General features: G+C 40.2%; 1 protein-coding gene across 2 annotated transcripts; it reads left to right on the top strand.

The window, feature by feature from the left end:
• The first annotated feature begins 32 nt into the window (after nucleotides 1-32).
• inpp5l (inositol polyphosphate-5-phosphatase L) lies at nucleotides 33-22,311 on the top strand. 2 transcript variants are annotated; one of them, XM_022199858.2, is made up of 16 exons: nucleotides 33-2,766; nucleotides 9,267-9,308; nucleotides 9,663-9,763; nucleotides 10,192-10,279; nucleotides 13,818-13,881; nucleotides 14,461-14,564; nucleotides 14,797-14,849; nucleotides 16,627-16,746; nucleotides 16,969-17,053; nucleotides 17,159-17,254; nucleotides 17,335-17,409; nucleotides 17,663-17,736; nucleotides 17,829-17,940; nucleotides 19,436-19,504; nucleotides 19,603-19,662; nucleotides 20,479-22,311. In XM_022199858.2, exons 1-15 carry the CDS (start codon nucleotides 2,707-2,709, stop codon nucleotides 19,642-19,644), a joined length of 1,185 nt encoding a protein of 394 aa, XP_022055550.1. In that variant the 5' UTR covers nucleotides 33-2,706; the 3' UTR covers nucleotides 19,645-19,662; nucleotides 20,479-22,311. The 2 variants fall into 2 exon arrangements, with proteins under 2 accessions (XP_022055550.1, XP_051806482.1); XM_051950522.1 differs by having other exon boundaries at nucleotides 2,764-2,870.
• The last annotated feature ends 742 nt before the right edge of the window (nucleotides 22,312-23,053 follow it).

Below are 23,053 nucleotides of genomic sequence, written 5' to 3'. Positions count from 1 at the left end.
CACAAGTGAATGTGGAGACCTTTTGACAATATTTTTAATGCACACTGGTGTAAAGACACTCTGCAAATGTTGCTGTTAAATAGTAAATTCTCTGCACTCATTTAGCATTCAATAAAATGCAGTGCTGTACTTAAGCATACAGTACACATTGGATTCAACTAGGCATCAGATATCAATAAAAGCTTGGAAAGAGCCAAGCAGGTTCAAAATGTAGGAAGTCCCATTGCTAGAAAAGTGTTTACCTCTTCTTTAGACATCTTGTTTTGGCTCCATTTCTTTTATTGTCAATTGTTATCAGAAGTCCGTTTTCACTTGCTGTTTTTAGAATGGGATATTTTTACAGCATTACCTTAGTTTGCTGTAGTTTCTCTGTGCTATTCTTAGCATTTAGACTGGAATTCTGGGGATATTTATAGTCTGGTTTCATCAGCTAGTAGGAAACACAATCTGGCATGAGGTTTTGTTTGTAAAACCAACATATGTTTTGCAGATTGTATACTCGGTATCGTGTCCAAATAAGATCTCTTTCCATGGATGTACATTGCTGATTCTTTTGCAGCTGCTTTATCTAAAAGTCAGGCCTGTTCTGGCTGCAGTACACCACTTCAGTCTCTTTTCAGGAAAGTTTCTCTTAAAACTGTCTTTGTTTCCAAACCGGTGATGGACATGACAGCATAGTTTCAAATGGATCTGTTGACGTTGGTGAATAAAGCACACAGTGCTTGGAGGAGGAGTTAGAGGAAGCAGGGAAGAAGAGCTGAAAAGGTTGGTTGTGTAACCCATGCCATGGTTGAACAGCTCACTAACAGCACTATGGAGAGACGGAATCAGGCCTCCAGCAGTCTTGACTTTACTCTGGGCTGGAGCCCAGACTGCTGGATGGCACACATCCAGCTGCCCCAAATAAGAGTTTTATAGCCACTGGTATTGTAAAATATTGTGGTTACTCTGCTGTGGTGAGGATTAAGTGCTGTAGGAGGCTGTTTTGGAGAAAATGAGTAGGTGATGCACAAGAAAAGTAGTTGCACTAATATCTGCTTCTACCAATGCTTGACTCCACATAAGGTTTATAAAAAGGCTGAGCACTTGTTACAGTGCAGATGATAGTAGTGATTACTGATAATCACACATCTAACGCAAAGTCAGATGAATATGCATTGGGATGCTTGCCAGTTGTAACAACTAAAGAGGAGAATTACAGTAGAAGAAAACAAAATGCGGGAAGGAAGGAATAAATTCTTGTTCTGTGACTTTACAAACTAGCCTGTTGTATGCTGAGTGTCAGTTAAGAATCCTTTAAGATATTTTGAATTCCTTCTGGTAGTTAAGTTTTACATTTTAGTGTTTTATGTCAGCCCCTAAGCAAGTACGTTTATTTATACAGCACTTCATCCTGCTCAGAGGTTATTCAGAGTGCTTTACAGGTAAAGGTACAGAATTAAAACAGGTTAATGTTAACAAGTTGAATAAAGTGCACACAACAGAAAAAGACAAAAGATTAAAAAAAATAGAAAAATGTAAAAGACAAAGCATACAATGAAATAGAAAATAATGTTCATATTGTAATCATGTAATGTGAACTACAATATTGGGGCTTGATTTGTAATAAACCTTAGACAGCAAAAGTTGTTGATTCAACGTTGCTTTATGGTCAGAGTTTAAAAAATTTGATTAGGATTAAAAATCAATCATGGGCCAACCATTTTATTGTTAAAATGTTGAAAAAAGGTGATTAAATCATCATTATGCTGTTTAACTGAACTTAAACGTCACTAATTCATCAATGTTGACTCTTAAAGTACAGGACTGGGTGATACCATTAATTGGAGAGGGGTCAAGAATTGTAAAGTAAGCACTATATACGTATGAATAATTAATTAAAGTTTTATATCAGCTTAAATTGACATATAGAGTGCATTGTACATGAAGATGTTTGAACCATAGACTGTATATAAAGGTTTCAACGAGTATTGTTTAGCCAACATTGTTTTAATATTTAATTAGCTTAAATGTAGCTTTTTAAGATGATGGTTGAGTCAATATTGATTCAGCGTCAGTTGTGGTTGAAAGTCGGATGTTTGTGTAACAATATTTCGGTGTTTTAATCTGATTTAGCTGCGTGTAAAGAGAGAGTGTAATTATTTATTTTTGTACAAGTCACACATAGGTTCCTGTGCATTTTAAGTGTCCTGGTTTCGTGTTCAGAGGTGTTCAGGTTGTCTCAGCGCTGATTAACTGAACTTACTGTAATTGCAGTGCAGTGGGCGGAGCACCGAGAGTTCATAACACAACAGTGTCTGACGGCTGCTCCGGTTATCTGAGCGCTTGTCAAGGCGGCAACAGATGCGCCGTGCGGGCTGGTTTAGTCCTCTAAGCGGCTGCTAGTCCAATTAACCCCGAGGAAGGCCCGCGTCCAGGCAGGTCGGCAGTTTTAAACTAACTTACTCCCCTCCGGCGAGACGATAAATGTGAGCGGCGCTCCGGCTTACGATGATACGACACCCCGCCATCAGCAGAGGAGTCGGACGTGAAGCAGCTCGGTGTCGGTGTCGGTGAGATGCTGCTGTAGTTTCCCTTCTGAACCTGTACTGTCGCGATTTGGGCTCCCTTGGTAAGCCTGGATAAGCTTCTGGAGAGCCGGGAGCTGTAGGCCTGCGTCGTTTCTTTTTTTCTACCGGAGTTTCCTCGGACTGTTGGGTCGTTAACATGGAAACACTCACCGATGTGCTGCTCGTCACAGCAAACGTCGGCTCCCTGTTTGACAATGTAAGTAAAACTGAAAAGAAAATGAAAACTAAACCTCACTGCGGTGCTGCCAGAGGATTAAAGCCGTCACTGATAAATAAGTAGCCGACAGGGTGGTGGAGGAGGTAAGTTTTACCTTGAATGGGATCCGTTGCTAGCTACTTCTGGGATGTAACAAGTGTGCTCAGCGCTCGCCGCCGTTAACGGCTCGTTAGCTTAATTGTAATTCGTCGTGTGTATTATGTCTTAATACCTTCGAGTCGTGTTTAGTTGTCAGCTGTCAGCGGCATGTGCTCAGCAGCGTTCATCCGCTGTCGTTGATCGAAAGAAAAAGTCAAAGTTGATCCATTATTATCCGGTTCACCTCTGATGTGACCTGCCATGAGTAGAACACCGGTGTTACGGAGGAATCTGTGACCCGTCACATACTGTGACACTCAAACGTCACCTGTGATACCATATTCAGACATACTATTACTCTTGAAACCGTGTCATTTATTTTTTTCAGGTTTATAGTTATATTAGATAAACTATATGTTGAGAATATATATATATCAGCTAGAATTCTGTTAGAAGTAGTTTGTGTTGGTGCTGTCTGTATTGACCTGGACACTTTTATTCTCAAAGAGGCTTCCCGTTTGGATAAATGTCATGAAAGATATAAAGACCAACTCCAGTTATATTTTTTTTACCTGCATGTGTGTATGGGGTTTTCCAATAGAACTAGGATTTTGTTAAACTTTCTATTTATTCATACAAGGGATGTAAGACCAGTTGCACCCTGTAAGAGTCTAAGAGTTAGTGGAACATGCTGTTGCCAAAGACACATGTCAGCTAATTTATCCAAGACAGCTTAGAATAATAAATAACTTAGTCACTGTGGGAAACTCTTAAAAGCTCAGTTATATTTTTCAATATGCTGGAAGGCATACCATTATATCTACATAACAAAATAATTATGAATCATATTATTTGGATACTGGGGCTGCACATTGGTTTGGTGATTAGCACTGTGGCCTTGCAGCTAGAAGATGTCTCTGTGCATGCATGGGTTTTTTATGTGTACTCTGGCTTCCTCCCACAGTCCAAAAGCATGCTGAGGTTAATTGATGACTCTAAATTGTCTATAGGTGTGAATGTGAGTGTGCTTGTTTGTCTCTTTGTGCAGCCCTGCGACAGACTTGCGACCTGTCCCTGCCTTCACCCAAAGTCAGCTGGGATAGACTCCAGCCCTCCGCAACCCTAATGAGGATTAAGCAGTGTATAGATATTGGATAGATAGATAATGAGAATTTTTGTCTTCTTTTTTTCATCAGTTTAGAGCTTGAAAATGTACAGCTGAATTGCTCCAGTATCACAACTGGCCATTGTGTTGTGATAAAAGATTTCTGGATGCTTTACCATTGTTGATAGCTAAAGCACAAATTGATCAATTACTGTTACATTTTTTGTCCTCTTGCACAGTTGGGGTCAGCTACATACTTTAGATACTGTATGTAGCTGCCTTTAGGAGAGTATTTTTACAGTTTGCCGGAGGTGAGCGGGTGTGCTGAGCTGCAGCCAGTAGTGGGGGATTAATGTGCAGCTAGAGGCAGGAACTTCCCAGATCTGCACTTTGTAGAGAAAGCAAATGTAGTTCCATCTAAGCTATTTTAAGGCAGGACGGGATTAATTTCATGGGAACAAAAAGATTGTAAATGTATTATTAGACTGGAGAAGAACTTTCAAATTAAAGTCATGAATCTTGGCATAGCATTTGACCTCAAATATTTACTCCACAGAACTTAAAATAAGTTTGTTATCATTTGTTATATTGCTCTTAACTTCCTTTACATCTCATGTGTTTCAGTATTTGGGTGTGTGTACTTCTGCGTTGGTCTTACAGATTCTCTTGAAATGTTCCACGGTATCCTCCCAGTACTCAGATTACATGCAGTAAATTAGTCTTATGTGTTCCCTGTCCAAGTGTGTCCACTTTATCATCACCACTCAGCTAACAACTGGGCTTTTTCCATTACTCCTAGTAGAAAACCACCATTTATTGTACTGGGAGAAACTATGTTACTCAACAGTCAGTTTAAAGCATTCTTATCATACTATATGGCCTTTACAGCTCACGGAAATTGTAATTTATAGACCAGTCTTAGATATTTGTGCCTGTTCAAACTTTACAGCATTAGAGAGGTTAGAGCGTGCTGTCGCTTTTCTAAACACATGTCTAAATATCCAGCTCTGTCTTTGTTAAGGCTTGCGCTGGCTTGACAAAACTTTGAGACATTGCAGGGGGAGGAGGGCTCTTACGCTCATGGAAATTTGGCTCAGGACCATGTTTCCGGTTGCCAGACCAAGCTCCAATGAAAACATGGTAGATCCCATTGTGGGAGATATGTAAACAGATGAAAATCTTCCCCTGAGGGACTTGAGCTTTTCTACTTACTAAGGCCCCCCTATTTCTATAAACAAACACTCCTGAAGGTCTGCCTGGCCTTTAGGATAAGAGCAGGACCTTAAGCACATCATAGAATAAATCCTGTTGCTTTACAGTACTGGACTAGGTGAGCAGCTCAACAAGTGAGACTTCCTGCTACTCACAGCACCACCTCTTATATTGTTTAGCTTGTGGGATGACTATGTATGGGCTCAATTGCAATAGATGAAACTTTTTGTTGAGCTTTCCATTTATGTGTGATGTAAGATAAATAGTAGTCAGTACAAGTGTTAGTTATTGGAACATGCTGTTGCCAAAAATGCATGTCGGCCAATTTTCTCAAGACAGCTTGGAATAACAAATAGCTCAGTCTTAAAAGCTCCATTTATTTGGGTCAGTCCCTCTGTGAAAGTTCCACATACGGTGTCTGATTGCTGGATTGTGAATGTCAAATGTTGGTGTTTTATATTTTCCTGCTTTCCTTTTTTAACTTTAAACTATTTTGACTAGTAATAACCAAGCAGAGTTGCATCTCCAGTATGAACTTCATCTCAAAGGTTGAATTAGGTTTGTAGAACAGAGCCAGTGGTTCTGTGTTCATGAGAGCTTCAAGACTGTGTTTGTAGCCACACTGATCGGAGAGGAGTCTCTCAGGTCACAATCGCTGAGCTGCAGTCATCCCTATCATGCAAATACGCTATGCAAAGTTATTTTTCAGGTGGTACGAAAGCACCTGTTCCCACGGAAGACTGTACACTACTCCGGGAATAAACTGTGACGCAAAATCGGAAGCACCAACGTAATAAATGACAAGTTAGTTTGGGTTAAGGGATAGCTGGTAATTGATGTACTGCACTGAGGGTTTGAAAGCCAGAGAAGTCAGCTTTAGAGTCAGAGAGAAATCAGACAAAAGAAACTTCTGCTTTTAGAGTTTCACACAGCTCATCAAAGTGGATATTAAATGCACCCTTAATCATTTGGCCCTAGAAAATATTTTTCCTGCCAAAATTCTTACTTATTGCAATTATTAGTGCTGACTGCAATCAGTTTGCAATATTATTAGAATAATTTCCATTCACATTTTTTCAACTAACACAAATATCATATTTCAGTCATTATTTCTACGTTGTTTTCCATCATTTGCTTTGTTGGTTTAATCGCACCACGTGTCGAGGCACTTCTAGCAGTTGACTGGTTGCATTTTGATGAGCATTGACTGACATTTTATTGCAGATCCAAACACCACAGTGCTACTATAAGGACACTGTGGTTTGAATCCAAATGAGAAAAGGAGAGTGGAGGGACCACTTTGGATTTGCAACAAAAATGTGATGCTCAAAGTCACTAATGATACTAATGTAAAACTAATAGAGATATTAAATTAACAGAAAAAGGCAAATAAACCATAAATTTCATGAAGGTGACAACCTTTGATAATATCATTGGTTAACAGCTACACAAGTCAACATGAAGAGTTTGGTGATAAACTGAACCTTAAGTGGCTGGAACAAAAATGTAATATGAAATAAAGTGTGTGTCAAAAAAAATGATTTTATTTGTTCTGGTTTGATAAATTAATGTTTTTCTAAGAGTTTGATATCAATACCTGCAGCAATAATAGAAATTTACTTGTTCCAAACAGGGAAGAATCCACCTTGTTTGACAGTTTACCGTGTTTAAGGTTTATCCGTGTGCTTTTCTCATACATGTTTTACAGTATACTCAACTATCAACTTGCCATGCAATATTAAACACACTTTCACAGATGACGTGTTGATGCAGGCCAGATTGTTACAGGTGCTGCTATACTTGAATGAGACTGCATCCTGGAACACAAAACCGACAAAGCACACAGGATAATATTTCCAGGCAATCGTTGCGGTTTGTTTTAACCTGTACAGCGCTTGTGATTAATGACTTCCTGATTTCCATTTGACTCGTTTGTTCGTTCGTTGAAGCTGCAATTATTCTTCATGATTAATAATTACACTCTTTTTGTGTATTTCATTTCTAGGATATGATATTATAATTATAACTGACTCATGAATCCATCTTACAGTTTTCCCTCATAAATACTCACAGATAAGGATCACATGCTTCTTCCGGTCCCCTCAGCCCTTTGGAGAGCATTGTTTTGGTTTTCAGCCACTAATTTTACTAATAGCAATGGCTGGCTCGCTGCTTTCATCATTGTTATTTCTTGTGGAAGCAGGGCAGCTGTTGGTAAAGGGCATTCAAATCAACAAGTAAATAGTCCATGATGAAGACCCTGGAGGCTGCTGTAGTTAGTCGCAAAGAGAAAGATGACAGACCACATACGGACATACATACACACATGCGAGATGGTATGTCCACTTGAACAAACTGCCCAAAATGCGTTGCCAGAGATGTTTTGAGGATTTTGAGTTGTTCTGCGCTGCAGATGGGTTAAATGCGGTAAAATCTTTAATCAGAATTGATTAATCCGCATTAATGTGTTAATTTTGACAGCTCTAATACAAACATATCTATGTGTGTGTGTATATATAGACTATACAGTCTGTGTAACAGATGGACTGTAGTCTGTTCTGAACGCAGGAGTGACCAAGTACATTATTAAACTCAATAGTGTTTCCTAAAAATAGAAATATGCAAGATTTATTAACCAAAACCCATAGGAAGATAGCTTGTCCTTCTTAGTGAGTATTTCTGTGTAATAAATTAAAAACTTGATGAGGCTTTGCTGCATAAAATATCAAAAATTGGCAACTGTCACAAGGACGGCAGCATGAATTTTTAAAATCTGTGACAGGACTTTTCAAACTGTGGCTCAGACATACTGCATAGAATATATTCAAAACAGTGGCTTTGAACAGTGCTAGTTGCATGGAATAGATTGAATTGTTCAGTCCCAGGTTTGTCCCATATGCAGCTTTCTGAATAGATGAAAACTAGACACAGATTCTTTGATTTTCATGCTGAAGTCATACAGGGACACCTAGTGGCCAGAAGACGTTAGAGCAATGCAATTAGTAATTAAATACTTGATGATAATTAAGTGGAGGCTGCACTTTCGCCTTGCAGCAAGAAGATTCAAATCCCGGGGTGGACCTGGGATCTTTCTGCATGTTCTCCCTGTGCATGCGTGGGTTTTCTCCGGGTACTCCGGCTTCCTCCCACAGTCCAAAAATATGCTGAGGTTAACTGACAACTCTAAATTGTCTGTAGGTGTGAGTGTGATTGTGTGTCTCTATATGTAGCTCTGCAGCGGACAGACGACCTGTCCAGGGTGTCCCCTGCCTTCGCCCGAGTCAGCTGGGATAGGCTCCAGCACCCCCCACGACCCTAGTGAGGATAAAGCGGTGTATAGAGAATGGATGGATGGATGATAATTAAGTGACCTTTAGTGACCAACCATGGATATTTGTCCGTATGTGGTCTGTCATCTTTCTCTTTGCGACTAACTACAGCAGCCTACCTCTGAATATTTCTGTCTAGTTGATCCCTGTCCTACTATTGTCCAAGTTGCAGGTTCTCTGTCAATGACTGTCAGTAACTAGAAAAACAAATGATACTCTGATGCCTAGAGGTGGGTTTTCCATTTCATTTTGGCAAATGTTCAACATCGATATCCTCTACCAGTTAAAACTTTGGACACATCTTCTCATTTAATCATTTTTCTTTATTTCCATGACTATATACATTGTAGCTTCTCGCTGAAGGCATCAAAACTATGAATGAACACATATGGAATTATGTAGTAAACATAAATTTGTGAAATAAGTCAAAACATGTTTTATAATTTAGGCTCTTCAAAATAGCCACCCTTTGCTTTGACTACTGTTTTGCACACTCTTGGCATTCTCTCAGTGGTTTTTGGTAGTGAGCAGCGAGTCTGTCCTGAGGTGAAATTAACATACTATATTGCCTGGGACGATGCGGACCGAATACAATGCTTTTCAAATGTGCATGTTGACTGCGGAAAATAATTAAACTGTAACATTTTGATACAAAACTTTAAACTTTTAGCCTGAAGGTCTTTATCTGCATGTTAATGTTTATTTAGTCATCATGCATCCCTTCTCTAAGCGTGACCATTTTTCTCATTTCACAGGTTGGTGAAATTCAAAATGAATGGTTACAAGAACTGTATAAGGTAAGTTTGAGCCTCCTTTATTCACAGTTCACAATATTTCATATTCATTGCCAGTAATTTTTCTCTTAAATTCTTCGGGGTTTCTGCTGTTCAGACAAATTAAAACTGCACTGGCTCTGGTCCACCTTTATAGTTTGCTGACCTCATTACACCAGTAACATCTAAGCATACACAAGTGCTCCATGTTCCTCTGGAAAACTGACACTGTGCTGACAACTGATATTAGAGCAACATGAGGCCGAGCATGACTTCTAATGGATGCTTACCTTCATCCTGTAACACACAGTGCTGACCCTCTTCTGTACTCTGCAATGTAAGCCTATACATTAGTCTGAGACCATTTGCTTTTAACAGACGATCCACAGCTACAAGCCGCAGTTCATCGCCCTGCACTTCCAGGAGGTGGGAGGAAAGGATTACATGGCCAACATGGGCCATGCAGAAAACTTCTTCTGGTAAGATTAATGTGCTGCTTATATAATCCACGTTGCCCTGTACAGTCACACTCCTCCTTTACATTTTGTGGGATTTTTTTTTCGTACAAACTTTTGACAAGAGAGTCCTGTCTCTTTCTTGAAATATTTTATGCACCAGAATCATTCTCACATGACAAGTTAATTGTTAGGTCTGTGATATATCAAAATTGCTTCTTTAATCTGGCCAACAGTTAAAAAGTCAAAGTTTATGGCAATTTTCGAATCTAGAACCAGTGAAATTATGGCATTTTAACTGAAAATGGAACTCCAAAATGCATGCAACTGTTGACAGTTAACTTGGTTAAAGTAGTTGAATAGATTGCTAATTCTTCTAGCTCTAGAGGCAAAGAAACAAAAATATTTATCTGTGCATCCCACTGATTGTTGTCATGCTCTCCTCTTCCCAGGAGCATTGAGTCCAGTGATGAAATGAAAGACTTTGACAGGGTTTGCATTTATGTGGACAACCAGTTCCAAGCAGAGGACAGCTTCACGGTAAGAAACGTTCTTCTCAGTCAGAGTACTTCCTATGTACTTCCACTAGATGGAGTCCTCCTCCATGTTAGTGCTCAGAGGTAGCTGGAGGTGTTAATGTACTTTATTGCTGGTGAAATCAGAAGCTTCTTGGAATGACAGAGTTTATAGACTCCAGTGGAAATTCTGGTATTGCTTCAGATCAGCTGTTTTGCAGCATATTGTTTCGTCCATGTCGGGAAGTCCCTTGTAAGAAAACCGGATCACATTATGTCTTTGTCTCGCTGTCTTGATAAAAAAAAAAAACAACTGCAAGTACGTCATGAAAAGTTAATTAAGATGTATGATTATTTTTATGTATAACATTCATTTTGATGTAATTAAAATGCCTATTTAGAAAAAAACACGCAATACTCTATTAAATAAAAGTGTGACCTCAATTTAAAATTCACAGTTCTTACATTCTGCATCTTACAACAGGATGTATACACTGTTCAGCCACAACAAGAGTATGCCATCTGATGACAATGCAATATTCATGGAAATAGCGCGATCTAACAGACTCCCCCAGCAGGACAGTGCTTTCTCCCACAACATAAAAACTGTTAAGAAATGGCTCGAAGAACAGGACGAAGAGCCTTCAAAGTCTCAAGATACCAATCCCATCAAGCATCACGCTATGCATCAGAGCAAACCTTTAAGGATAACTGCAACAAATCTGGGTTACCAAAGGATAAATAAACCCAGAGAATGGAAATGAAACTGTAAAAAGCTTAAAGGTTGGGATTCATGCGTCGTGTATTCGTGTAGAATCTCACGTGCACTGCGTTGTGTTAACGATATAGATCTCAAAGACATAGCATGGAACAATGTGGTTGTCACACAGTATGCGCACAGAGAGAAGAGACGCTCTTAAAGACTGGTTTGTTTAGTCACTCATGCGGGCACCAATGTTTCTTAGCACCATCAGTTCAGAGTCTGAACCCAGAACCCAGAATCTGTCTCTGTATCTGACGTCTGAGCTGGTGTTTTTAAGCCACTAAAGTGCCATTACAGACTCGCTGGGATGCTGTTCAGGTCATGGGTTCCGCCTCAATCTCCTCGCCTGTCCTGGAAGCCGTTTCTTCCATCAGACTTCCTCACGTGGCACATGCAAGCTTTTGTCATCTTTCTTGGAAATACTTTGAAACCTTGTTTACAGTCAGAACAGGTTTGTCGGCATTAGTTGTTTTGAAATTCTGCCCCAGTTAAGCCAAGTCAAGTAACCCCTCTTCAGTGGTTGAGTGGCTGGGTATTTCTTAAACTATTAACCCTCACTCCTCCCAGGTGATACCCTCACACTGGGTGTCTGACAGTAGGGGTCAATGGCTGCATCTGTAGACTGAAGGTGCGTGAAGTAAAAACGGCAAAGTCAATGGCCAGGTGTGGGAGAGACAGGCCAAAGTCAATACATTTAACTCTAGATTAAAACTATTGATCCCAGCCCATTTGTGCACGATAAATAAAGTGTGCTGGGGGGGTGGAAGACAGCTGGGACTAAGTTTCCCCTGCACTCCAGTGTTTTGCACCCTTCACTCTTTGCCCTGAGAGGGTTGCAACCCCCCCTAATCCCACCTAATGCCTCATTCTCATTTCGTCTGTGCCACCTGCATTGATTTTCAATTTGTTTCCCCTTGGCTGCAGATCATCAGTTATATGGCCAAGAGAGAGTTTGGGGGGGTTCTCCTTTCAGAGGGGCTGCAGAAGCAGAGGGGGCAGACTTGCATGCATTCCCAGTACAAATGGTGTTTTGATAAAAAATCACTTGTAAGTCAATATTTTTTTATTAAACTGTGCACAAACCTGATTGATGAAGATAGGTGTTTGGCAGAGTATGTGGAGGAGAATGTGGAGGGAGAACGTGTATCCGTGGATGTGTGTTCATGTTTACTTTTCTGTCTTTAACAAGTTGCTAAACCGACATAAACTGAAGCAGATTTTCCGGGTTTTGATGAGCTAATTATCAGAATATAGTGTCGACTCTTCCAGGACTCGCAAGTTTGCATCAATTGTGAACTAAATGTACTATATACCCATTTGTCAGTCAGCTTTAGCATTAAGTTAGCAACCCCATCAGAGTTGTTGGAATAACTCCCTGGCCGAGCTCTAACCTTAGTTTATACAAGTTGGTCACTAATTGCCGCTCACTGGAGCCGACCACAGAGACACACCGTTTTATTAAATGAGGATGACTTTGGCACTGAAGATAAATGATCTCTTCAGGGAGAGATCTCTCATGCTCCGGGTGGAGATGTTTGTGTATAGCGGAGGGGGGGGGTCGCACAGCGGTCCGTCACGCCCCGAGCCCTCTGAGCGCCGGCTGATTTTTCTTCGGCCCCCAGTCACAGCAGCAGCGTTGGCAGACAGCAGGCCTACTGCTTAATACCTTTTAAATGGTTTTAATTTTCTGTCTTTATTGATTTCACGGGGCATGATTAATCAGATCAGTGGAGCAGGCAGTTAGTACATTAAAAATTGTCAGCCCCATGTCAGGGATGATTGGGTGCTGAAGTGTGTGTATGAGGGAGAGTATGTGGATGTGTCGGGCAGTTATATGTTCACTTGAAGCGTTTTTTTTTTTTGTTGTTGTTCTTTAAAGTTTCATGTTTCTTTTTGGACGGTCACAATATACTCATTCAATACGAGGTTCACATTTCCACTAAATGAACAATTCAGCCCATCATCTCAGGAAATTAGAGGACTCCACCTGGTTTTACCATCTTATTTAGGCGTTTGGTTCTGTGTGAAGCTCTATTGTTCAGTTTAAAAGTTTGATGTTTTTCCATTTTTGAACCATGCTGCATTTATTTAATTGGTCCACTCTGTTTTCTTGGGATTAAAAAAGAAACTTTTGCTTATTGTTGTCTGCTGCAACACTCACTGTACAGTAAATATCATCATAGACGTCAAGTATAAGGCTTGATAGAATACAACGGGCGTCACTCGTGGCTATTACAGGCTGTCTATGAGACACTGTGCAGTCAGTAGGAACATGGCACAACAAGCTGGATGAAGAAACTACTCTGTAATACCACTCTGATGATGGAAAGTCGTCCACAGCTTCTTTATATGGCGTTTCCATGGCGAGTATTTGAGATGCAGAGCACGAAAGTGAAATACGTTAGGCACATGTTCAGACATTATTCTTTTAAATTTGAAGAGCTGTGTTTGTCTTTTTGCCATACAAAACATGTCAACATTTCTTGTCTTTTTTGTAGCAGATGCATGAAAATACAGTCATCTGAAAGAACAGCGTGTCGTGCTGCTTTAGTATGATTTGTTTTAGATGCTTAAATATCACTACTACTATACTCGATCCAGGTCGTCATTGTAACTGGTTCTAAAGTGACTCACCTGGTTTAAAAAAGGTTCAATCAAATGAAATAAATTAACACTTTAACTTTTTCATTATTTTTTTCCCGTGGTTTAACAGGAACTGATCTTGCATATTCTAACTTGAGTTGCCTCTAGGAGCGTTTATCAGATATCGTGAAAATAAAAATCTGTTTTCTCTCCATAGGCTTTGGGGAGCATGTACTTCATCCACAAGGCACTGAAAAATGTCTATCAATATGACTTCGAAGGTAAAACTCCTTAAATGTTATATTTGCATTTGACATTTCTAATTTCGTCATTCCTAAATTTGTGATAGATCTGTATGAGTTTTTTCCTTTTCAAAACATTTTTAGATTTTACACCTCCATTGCATAACTCACTGTTTTGATTAATGCCTCCCACCTTTGTTGGAGCAAGAGTGCTGTTGTGTTAGATTGGAAAAATTCCTTGTCCTTTTTTTTTTTACTTTTAAGATATTTCTCTGTGCATAATGACACTTTGATGGCTACCCCTCCTGGCCCGATATTTGCAAAGAACTAGAATTTAAAGTGGAGCTGTTATTTTGCTGCTGCATAGTCCAGTCACGTTAGGTGTGAAAAAGCTCCGGAGAAAAGCTTATGGAAGAACCATAAACATCCCAGAGCTGCCACTCGCTGTGTGACCTGAACCGATTGTTGTTCGCCAAATGCAGTCTAATGGCCCACTTATAGATTCTCTCATCACGTATGCCGCTCTGATGAGGTTAACACCAGTTTATTGATTGCTGTTTGCATGTTTTCTCACTCTTTTACATGTCATCGCCTTCTCTCTGCCTCTCCCTCTCTCAGCTAAGGATTTTAAAGCGGTGTCGGGGCAGACCAAGTACGTGGGCTCTCTGGACGGGGTCACCACAGTGGAGAAAGAAAAATTCCCAAAGAATTTCTGGCCTGATGTGAGTATGTATGCATGCATGAGTGTGCATCTGTGTGTGTGTGGGGAGGGGTATGCATGGGCCAAAGGGAGATGTTGGGACAAATGAGTCTACTGGGGCTGTAGGGGCTGTCTGCCAGCTCTGACAGGGAGATGAGACAAATTATGTGCGAGAATCAATAATTATCAGTTTGGCCCTTTAAAGACACAGCTCACTGCTGTTTAGTGACTCACTCAATTTGTCTCTGTTGCAGTTCAAGTGGTCCAGAAAGGGCTTCATGAGGACCCGCTGGATCATACACAACCAGTACGTGATGTACCTCAACCTCACCTTCATACACCAGTAGACAAGGACTCTACTCACTTTGACTTTTGGGCTGTTTGTTGACTTTTGTGAACTCCAGATATTAGAAAAAAAAACCTTAATAAAACACACATAGGCTTCCTATTTCAAACAGATGTCAAAGCCAGCGGTTGCACATGTGACTATCATGTTCCAGCTTCAGAAACCTCAGACAACCCCCTATTACTCCACCAAGGAGGTGGAGCTTCAGCGGTGTTATGTGACGATCAGTGTATGTTCGTTTGTCCTTCTGTTTGCCTGATAGCAGCATTACTCAAAAACAGACTAATGGATTTGGATGAAATTTTCAAGGAAGGTCAGAAATGACACAAAGACCAACTGATTAGATTTTGGCAGTGATGCGGCTTATTGTCTGGATCCATGGATTTGTTAAAGATTTCTGTATCATTGCCAGATAGCGGTAAGGCGTCACTGTAACCATGACTACAAGTGAACACTACGTCAGCTGCCTGTTCACGATCACGTTATTGCGATCCTACTATAAATCGAACGTTGCAGACTTGTCGCAACTTAGTCGTCAGAAATGATACAAGGAATGGATTAAATTGTGGGGAGTTTCTGAGTCCCATCAATTCCTACCCTCCACTACATATTTAGATCACGTGATTCGGTATCCGTACATAACATATACATGCATCACACACGCCTGTGCTCAGCACAATGTCATTTTGTTTGTGGGTACACCTATACTAAATGGCCACATTTTAAGTTGCCATGATTTCTGCCACAAGTTTTTTCAAGATTTCAGCAGTCGGAAATGATACGACTGAGCAGCCTTGGTGGAGTACTGCGCTCTTTGAGTGCTTTTCTTATTCAGATTTTAAGAGACCTGATTGCTATCTTCAGTACTCTGAAAGAAACCGGGATACTATTGCACGTGTCCATCTTATACTGACTTCTGAGCACTGTTGGCTACCAGCACCTGGATGGCTTTATCCTAGTGACAGAACAGAAACACAAGCGAAGGCCCTCAAAGCTGTAGACTTTACTTCTGTGAACCCCAAACTGATCAGCAGCCAGTTGAGTCTCCCCACAATAAGCCCAGTTTATACAACGCTGTAGTCTTATCAGTAATGGAATTGTTGCTTGTACTGTTGTTTCCTCTGGGCTTTAACTATCACATAGCTGTTAAAAGAATGTCCTACTTACACAGAAATTCTCTCTGACTGTTACAGGACTGTGTACACATTTTTATTTCATGAGCAAATAAAATATATTTACATGTATGTTTTGAAGCCCCTTAATTTAAACTGAAATAAGGACAGCCCTGAAAAGAACCACACAGTGCTGCTGCTACAGCCTGCCTTTTCTGTGACTTGTAGTCCCTGTTTGCTCTGCTGTATTTTTACCTGGGGTGTTAACAAAAGGAGCCTACAGTCTGCTAATATGTGCCACAACATCATGCTGTGAGTCAGTACAGTTCATTTTTTTGGATGCACATTAATTGTTTTCCAGTGACAGCCAAACAAAGGGAGTGAACACTTGACACAAAAGACAAATGTTGGGCTTGTGGACTCTGCATTAACATAGGCACACTCACTGATAAGAAAACTTCCCATAAATGACACCTGAATTGGCACACACACATGCATACATGCACACACCCACTCATATAAGTATCTGTCTGATGTCAGGTCTCTGTGTTATCAGATTGTTTCCTGTTTTCTTCCGTCATGTGCCGCAAATCAACCGTTTTTTTGTATGGTTGTGTTCTTCACAGAGGTCTAGACCTGGTCAATGTCCACCTGTTCCACGATGCCTCCAACCTCATTGCCTGCAACTCCAGCCCTTCTATTTACTCAGCTAACCGTAAAAACGCCCTCAGATATGTCATCAACAGGTCAGACTTGCAGCTGCATCATTTCATGCAAAGCGTGACTGTAAAATGTTCAAAATGACACCGTGAGTTAGCGGTAGAACTGACTAAATGACCTTTCATCATGTGCTAGCATACAAAGCGACATCAAACTATCCTACAAACATAATGATTTTAATGTCTCAAAGTCAGACTTATTAGAGAAACAGACCCTGTGTGATACCTGACAGAAGAATCTCTTTGCAGAATATCAGACAGCCGCTACACTCCTCTGCCTTTTTTCGTGTTTGGAGATTTCAACTTCCGTCTGGACACGCTATCTCTGGTCCAGGTTTGTAACAACGTTCATTTTCCCCCAAAGCTCAGCTGAAAATGAAATGCATCAGTCGTGCATTTTGACATATATCCTATTTTGCGTCTGTGTTTCTGTGAGCAGCATTTATCCACTGCAACAGATGTGCAGACAGTGAAGAAGGATAGCAGCAACGAAGTGGAGAAAATCATTTGCGAGGAAAAAGACAACGACCACAAGGTGATAAAAGGACTAGTTAAAGTAACCAGTGACGGATTTTACTGGTGCTTTCATGTGACCTACTTTCATTTCACGTGCAGGTACTGCTCCAAATTGAGGAGAAGCTGTTTGCCTACCTGCACCAGGCGGTTTTCAGAGAGGACAACGGCAGAGCGGTACGATCACAATCTAAGCTTTAACCTACATCGGTCCCATCAGCTACTCCACTGTAAAACTCACACTGCTCTGCAACAATGCGATGTCTTCACAGATAAGATTGGCTCTTATCAGCGGAAACACATTACAGTGCAGTAAATTAAATGAAACAGAGGTAGCTGTGACAGTGAAGCTGCTTGTTTCTTCCGTGTGTTGACATTTCCAGTAGTTATCAGTGATCGCGGCTTATCGGAAATGATTTCTGTTTCTCAGCTTTTGAAGTATGACAAAGAGGTCGCAGCCTTTCAAGATGTAATTAAGGAAGAGGACATTAAGTTTCCACCCAGGTAAAACTCCAAACTGAGCTACTTAATCCTCCTGTTTGGCTCGTTTCCTCTACATGCACGCAGGTTTCATTTCTCTTCTGTTTCATACTCAGCTACCCCTACAGTGAAGAGTACGCCAAACCAACGCAGTACATGAACACTCGCTGTCCTGCGTGGTGTGATCGCATCCTCATGTCACACGCTGCCCAAGACTTCATCGACAGGGTCAGTCATCGTTTACTGTCGCGGCATTTAAAGCTGAAGTTGACGGCTTTCTGCATGTTGTTTTTCTTCGTCCTTCCAAATAGAGCCAAATGTTTTCTCTGGTAAAAGCTCAGACCATACATATTGTAGAATTGTAACTTCTTTGTGTCATTTTCTTGATAATATTCACCTTTTCACTTAGCCTTAGACAGAGAATATGTATAAGACTAGTGCCATTTCTCCTACAGTCTCTCTGAAGTTAATGTTACTAACTACTGCACTGCCTTTTCAAGAAATGCATCAGCATCTTTAAATCCCAATAATTTCTTTTGAAAGAAAAGCAACAGCATTTTTGAAAGTGGAAAAAGAAAGACAGTAAGGGAATAATATGCAGCAAATGCTGGGAATCAAAACAACACGTTTCAACATTTAATAGCTACACTGGATATGTATAGCAGATATCTGTATTTCTGTTCTTCCTAGTCTAAAAGAACGTTCCAGGTATCTACAGTGTCATTTGGTCTACACACAGTTATCATTTCAGATGTGCATATCTTAATTTTTCCCAGGACAAACAGTTTCACTTTTACTATCCACGTGTATGCAGGTGTTGTAAATCACATTGCAGCTAGTAATAACTCCAGTTTCAGGCTTCAGTTTCATTCTGACAGCTCATAATTCCTGCTCCTGTTCCCTGAAGTTCATGATGTCTGCAGTGTACTTTTAAAATATCCTAAATTTAAAATTGACACTGTTGTAACCCTAACCCCAGTGAAAGTGTAATTACAGATATTATTAATTAGAGTTTTGACTAGGTGAAATGAGACAAATATTTTTTTATGCAGAGGCAACTTGGTTTTCAAAAATCCTTTGGCGCTGCACCTGTACCCGTATATAACAAGCTGATTTACTGCCATGTCAGAGCAGCTCTGTAGTTATGTTTCTCCATAAACTCTTCTTATTTTACTACATCTTTTATTGCTCTTTTCCACCAAAGCAGCTGCTATTACCTCTGCTAACACTGTTAGATGCTTTGATTGATCAACATCCATCTGGAATTCTCGTATGAACGGCGTCATGTTCAACAATTCAGACTCGTCCTAATGACATTTCAGACATGCAACTAATATAACTAGTCCATACGGAATTACAGATATCTGTCGTTTTGAGTAGTAAGAATGGGCTTTTAGATATCAGTCATATTCTGACTAATCACCATGTCATTACAACTAGTCAAAATCTATTGTTGATATCTGTATTCTAAGTCTGATAGTCATAAATTAAATGCTAATCAGCTTGGCTTATGTGGTATTCATTCCAACCATTCAGATGTGGTGCCGCCACAAATTGTATCAAACTGTTCAGCAAAAAGGAATAATCATGTAGTAGTTTCTGAAGTGTATTGTTTTCTGTTACCAATATGTGAAGCTGTAGCTGTAAGGTTCATTGTTGAATGTGTGATTTTGCTGCTTTTGTTACTTGAACTGCAGCTGATGCCGATGTTTGATCTTTTCAGAGAGATGACGGTGAGAAGAGTGTTGTTTACAACACAGTGGGTCCTAATGTCTGTATGGGAGACCATAAGGTAACAGCTGAAATAGTACAAACTATAAACACAAGGTGTGTTTTACAGGTATCAACTCAGTCACCAGTGACTCTGACCTGCTTTTGTTTTTCTTCCAGCCTGTTTTCTTGTCCTTCTCGCTGAAGACGAATGACCATTGACTCGGATCCTTCTCCATGGTAAGAGTGTGTTAGTAGGTGTGTGTGTGCTTACTGTACCAGATGTGGAGGTGCAGATGTGTCTGTGTGGTGATTCCAGAGGGTGGATTCAGTGTGTGAGAGTGATCACCGTAATCTTGTAGTGGTCCCCAGAGAGCCATAACCAGGCTGGCCCAGTGGAGTCGGGATATGAACTAAGATGAAGTGCCTGCGGGACACGAGCGCTCCTTTGTGTCCGGTGTAGTCGGAGCACAGGCGATCAGCACCTTTCACTGATCTATGTCTATTGAATCCTCTCCACTGCCACCGTGGCGACACATTAAGTGCATTGCTGGGCCGCTTTTCATTAATTACCATCTAGGTGGTCGGCCGGAGGGACATTCGTTGCGCCGGACAGCATATTGGCATTTTTACGGCCATGATTTTTGTTTTGCTGCCATTTAAATTTATTTTTTTTAAGGATGGATCCCTTTTTCATGACAGTTCTTCTTCAAAACGATGAGATCCATTCCACACAATGAAGGAGCTTGAAAGATGCGTGAACCAGCTCACGTTTTCCTAAAGTTCTATTCAGTCCACTTGTAATGTGACACTTCTCACGCTGCATTAAAGGGAGGTATGCTTGTGTGCTTTGACTCCACCTTTGATTATCTTACAATGGCATCCAACTGTCAGCGGCACATGGCCCTACACATGGTATCCCACACCTATAGTCTGATCTACTCGGAGAGGACGGAAGCGTTTTAACACTGGCTGAATAGAGTTCTAATCTAATGTCATTCCTTTGCTTGTTTCAGTTGGCATGTGATTTCTGATAAATGTGTGTGTCTGCTGCAGGTCTATAAACACACCGTCCACAGAGGGTAATCCAACCAAAGGGCTCGACCCAGCCTGTCCCGTGAACACTCTGTTCTCACATCACTCGTGTCTCACGTCTGATCTCTATACTGCTGTCCACAGCTTTAGCCCCAGGAGCACAGATTCACTGGTGGCTGTCACTTCTGAGGCAGTATTCTGATTTCTCCGCTCGCTCTCAGATTTGAAGTCCCCTGACCTAAAAGCTCAGAGTCAGTTTGGATGTTTCAAGCATTCCTACCTGCTTGAATGGGACCAAACGAGGGCAGCAGACCCTTTAAATGAATGTGTACACGCTTATGCACAACACTGCTAAATTCTGACGAGTGATTTTAGTTGTAGCATTTTTAAGCATTTTATACTGGCTCTGTCAAAAATGACACAAGCTATTATGATTTTACTCATTTCTTACAGGCCCTAAATAATTTGTTTAAACCTCCGAGTCAGTCAGGCTACTTTAAGTTTAATATATTATCCTAAAATTCAAGTGTAATAATGTTTAGCTTAGCATTTAGAAGAACATTTTTGTTATTTTGAGCCACAGTGTGGCTAAAAAATATTGTCATGAAAGCTGAAAATTGTGGGATTTTTATCAACTATTGGACATAACTTCTACATGGCTACATTTAATTTTGTATTTTATGCCCTAATTAGTTCAGGTGTTTATTTATTTCTACCATGGCAACATTTTACAGGACACACACAGTAGAGAAATGCTGCTTTCTCAGTTCTCGGTTGACGTGTTTAGTTTCATGTCCTCTACAGCAGTTATGATGGATTTTTACCGACACTTGTAAGTACGACTCTTAACTGTGTCAGATGTTTCAGAATGGATTTATAATAGCAACATTATCTAGAAATGACACTAGATAGCCAAAGAGGACAGTAACATTTTATAGCAACAACAGAGCCTCTACAGCAGCTTCCATCTGCTGTGGTAGGAGCTGAATAAATTTACTGAAACAACGTGGATAATGTTTGACCTTTTTTGTACTTGCAGTTAGATTATTGTGTACATTATACCAAGTGCTTTATTCCACAAGCCACCACTCAGCAGTTCTCATTTTGTCAGTTTTGACTCTCCTCACTCAGACAAAGTTACCTTTGCAGTTTGTCTTTGCTGCCCAGACATTTCTTCCACCCTGTTTTGGTTGATATCAACCTTTTTTCTTTGCCAAAACAATTACACTGCACTCCTCTTGTGTTTACTTACAGCTGTAGTTAAGGCGTGTGGATGGCTTCGCTAAAACTTCTAAAATCCTTTATTTATACAGTAAACACTCATGTGTGCACACACAACACAGAAGGCACTGTTTGCTCTCAGATTTCTTTGATTTATGTCTTATTTTCTTTTCTTGATCCATAGTGTCATACTGTAGCACCCGTGCAGTAATATATTTGAATGTTATCAGTTTTGATGTTTTGATCTGGCTTTAACAATGACTAAATAAGTGGATTTATAACTTGTTTGTTACTTATTTTATGTTAATTTTTCGAGTGTTTTGTGAAACTTGCACGGCCTGATGGAACAGTAAACTCCCTGTATTAATACCAAAATGCTTTTTCATGCAACAACTTGCAGGTATGAAGTTTAGACTGTCATGTCATGTTTGTACGCCGTAACAAGGACCAGTGGTGCAAACGTCTGTGTAGCTTGAAACAGTTTGTAAGTTTAAAAAAAAAAAATGATATAGGTTCATTGTTGTTACAGGAGCCGAGTTGTTGTAAGGTCAGTATTACCTTTAGATTAACTCTGGTAAGACACTACATCGTTGTGCTATTTCACTTTTGTAAATAAAATGTTACCCTCAGAAATCTGTGCTTCATATTTTATTCTTCATGTCTCCAGTTTGACGGTTCATTCGGTTCATTCAGGTCATACCTGTTTGGGGAAAGGTGTGACCGTTTACTATACATCTGCAGCGACGCTGGCTTTTTTCCCGTATGAGGGCTGATAAACCTGAAAGGTTACATTAAGGACTGCATGCTTCAGCTTGCTGCTGTCTTTATACCTTTAGATAAACAAACCTCCTAACAAGAGGGACCTAGAAGAGCATAATAAAAACCTGAATTATTCCTTTATTTTACATCCTCACTGAGTTATACTAACGAGGAATATCCATGCTGACTTCTGTGTAGGTCAACATTTAGCCTGCACTAGCAGCCCGGTCCGTATGTGTCTGTGTTAAACATCCAGTAGTTAAAGAACTGCTGCGCTTATTTTGTGGCAGCAGATAAATGAGAACTAAAACAGATGAGGTATTAAGGCCGCCCTCTAAAGCTGGAATTGGCTGGTGATTGGGAACATTTTGCTCAGACTGAAAATCTCCCAACAAATCAAGAACCTGCTGAATTCGTGACTGATTCTCAGCTTTATTGCCGTTTCATTTTTGTGTTGATTCAATCGTATGACTCAAAATAAATCCTGATTTTATTTATTTATTTATTTATTTTACAAAATCCCCAGATAAAAGCAGATTGGAAGGAGCCTGAAACTTGTATTTAGAATTCTTGATAACAGTAATCCAATTGCATGATCCAAACTAACTCCAATGTG

Source organism: Acanthochromis polyacanthus, chromosome 7, assembly GCF_021347895.1.
Source record: "Acanthochromis polyacanthus isolate Apoly-LR-REF ecotype Palm Island chromosome 7, KAUST_Apoly_ChrSc, whole genome shotgun sequence".
NCBI classification, from domain to species: domain Eukaryota; kingdom Metazoa; phylum Chordata; class Actinopteri; family Pomacentridae; genus Acanthochromis; species Acanthochromis polyacanthus.
This window is presented reverse-complemented; position numbering and strand designations above follow the sequence as displayed.